The sequence below is a fragment of the Gossypium hirsutum genome, chromosome D11 (genome assembly GCF_007990345.1).
Source record: "Gossypium hirsutum isolate 1008001.06 chromosome D11, Gossypium_hirsutum_v2.1, whole genome shotgun sequence".
Classification (NCBI taxonomy): Eukaryota; Viridiplantae; Streptophyta; class Magnoliopsida; order Malvales; family Malvaceae; genus Gossypium; species Gossypium hirsutum.
Genome location: NC_053447.1, coordinates 57306991 through 57309452, shown reverse-complemented (window position 1 = coordinate 57309452; position 2462 = coordinate 57306991). Strand labels below are relative to the sequence as shown.

The window sequence follows — 2462 nt, the reverse complement described above, 5'->3', positions numbered from 1 at the left end:
TATTAATAAATTAACGATTGATGTTGTGTGTAGTTTGAATTGATTAGAGGCTGAAATTTTGAAAATCTTTAGTTCTTTACCATCATTACATTTGTTGGGACTACACGCGCTTAAGAAGGAGAGTCTGAAGTTTTATGAAGTGAAAATGAAAGCCTGAAATATTTGGGTACGGGCCTTGGGTCACCATCAACTCTGCATATCACTGCCAAACTTTGTCCTATTTTTTGCTACACAGTTTCCTTTTCTTTCTTTTTTTTTAACTCTCGAGTACTTATTAACCAGCCAGAGAGGCCTATCAGTGTCTGAGAACTCTTCACAGTTCTCTCTCTCTTTCTCATCTCTTAACCCATTGGACAAGGAGAGTTGTGTCACTCATTTTCCCTCATTCTCTTTCTCTCTTTATTTCAAAACCCCTCTCTCTCTTACTTTATCAATAGTGTTTTAACTTCAGTTTGCTTGCCCTTTTTCTGTGAAATCAAAAGAGAATCTGAGTGATCATCTCTGATCTCTTTCTCTTTTTTTTCCCTATCTTTAAGCATACTTTGTCATAGTTCATACCCCAGTTAACTGCAGTCTTTCAAGAATTTCTTGCTGACTCTCTCTCTGCTTGCTGGTTTATGTGTATTTTTGTTTCTGTGATTAATTTCAAACCCCAAAGCTTTCATCTCTTTGTTTCCAATTCAATTTTACCAGATTTTCTCTCCCCGGAAAAAAAATAATCTTAAGACACCCTCTGTTCTGGGTTTTTTTTTCTTATCAATTCTCATGGAAGCCATGTATCTTGCATTTCATCATCATTTCTTGAGTTATTATTGTCACCTATATGCTTGCAAGTGAACGTTGTTCATCGCTTTTCTTATTATCCCCCGATCTTTCAAGAAAAACATAGAAGAGTGAAGTGAAACCCTACAAAGAGCATCAAAACAAGAAGCTAAGATAACATCATCGGCACGAAAAGCAGTAGCTTCCAAGATCTTTTCATACCCAAGAAAGAAACTGATAATGGACTTGGTTTCCCCACAAAACAACCCAAATGAATATCCAAGTCGGATAGTAAGCTCAAGCACCATAGCAACTATGGCTACCAACAACAACAGCATCATCAGTAGCAGTAGTAATAGTAGTGCAACTGCAACGCCTAATTCTAGCAGTACAACTATGACTCCACCTCCATCGACCACTCCAAGCCGGTATGAGAACCAGAAGCGTAGAGATTGGAACACTTTTTGCCAATACCTGCGAAACCATAGGCCTCCACTCTCACTTTCAATGTGTAGTGGTGTCCATGTCCTTGAGTTCCTTAGGTACCTGGATCAATTTGGGAAGACCAAAGTTCACAACCAGACTTGCCCTTTCTATGGTCTCCCTAACCCTCCTGCTCCTTGTCCTTGTCCTCTTAGACAAGCTTGGGGTAGCCTGGATGCACTCATTGGCCGACTCAGGGCTGCCTATGAGGAGCATGGGGGTAGGCCTGAAGGGAACCCTTTTGGAGCTAGAGCTGTGAGGATTTACTTGAGGGAAGTAAGGGATTTCCAGGCCAAAGCTAGAGGTGTTAGCTATGAGAAGAAAAGGAAGAGGCCTAAGCTGAAGGTACCTGTCCCATCATCACCACAACAACAATCATCAGCTCCTACACCACCCACACTTGCTGATGCCACTGCTGCAAGTGAGTTTTCCCTTTGCTAACTTGTTTAATTTTATGCTTTTTTTTTCCATAGTTGAGCTTGTACAATCTCTGTATGTTTTGCTTTGTTCATTTGAAAACTAGGTTAGTCTGCTTTGGAAAGTGGGTACCCTTCGAATTGGTCTTTAGGGGACAGTTTGTAATGGTAATGACATGATGATCAGTTACTAGGAAGCAGAGGTAACTGGGAATGAATAGTACAAAAAGGAAAATGATGGCAACAAAAGAAAGATCCTATTAACATGTAGTAAAATAATAATAAATAAATTCAAATTTAATCTAATTAGTCCATGCAGTTTCATAAATTTAGGTCTAAATTTTGTTTCTACAAAAGGTATATACTCAAACCAGTCATCAAACTGTTATGTACTTTGGATTATCTTTCTAGCTAGCTGCTGCTTGCTTTTCTTGGGACATTCTTAATCTCAAATTTCTATTTTTGGCTTGATGCTAAAGGAGATATTTCCTATTCTTTTCTTTTTCTTTTTTCTTTTTTTGCAGCAAGTACTATATAATTGGAACAAGGATAAGGGGTCCTTTTGCAATTAGCAACTGTCTGGGATGATATGGTTTAATGGTTTAATGGTTTTTGTTTTTGTTTTTCTTTTTAAGGTATTTTCTCTTTTTCTAGTTCATCATATTTCAATGGCTTATATAGTTTATCAAAATGTTATATACACAATTTGATGGTATAAGCCAATGCCACTGCTAGTTCATATATATCTTGTAATTTTCTATGTTTTTTTTTCCATATATTAATATGAAACCTGTTCCTATA

General features: G+C 37.5%; 1 protein-coding gene across 1 annotated transcript; it reads left to right on the top strand.

Moving 5' to 3' along the window:
- The first annotated feature begins 289 nt into the window (after positions 1–289).
- On the top strand, positions 290–2462 carry LOC121223326 (protein LIGHT-DEPENDENT SHORT HYPOCOTYLS 1). The gene is made up of 2 exons (XM_041104564.1): positions 290–1666; positions 2186–2462. The coding sequence occupies exons 1-2, from the start codon at positions 1003–1005 to the stop codon at positions 2197–2199; spliced, it is 678 nt and encodes a 225-aa protein (XP_040960498.1). The 5' UTR covers positions 290–1002; the 3' UTR covers positions 2200–2462.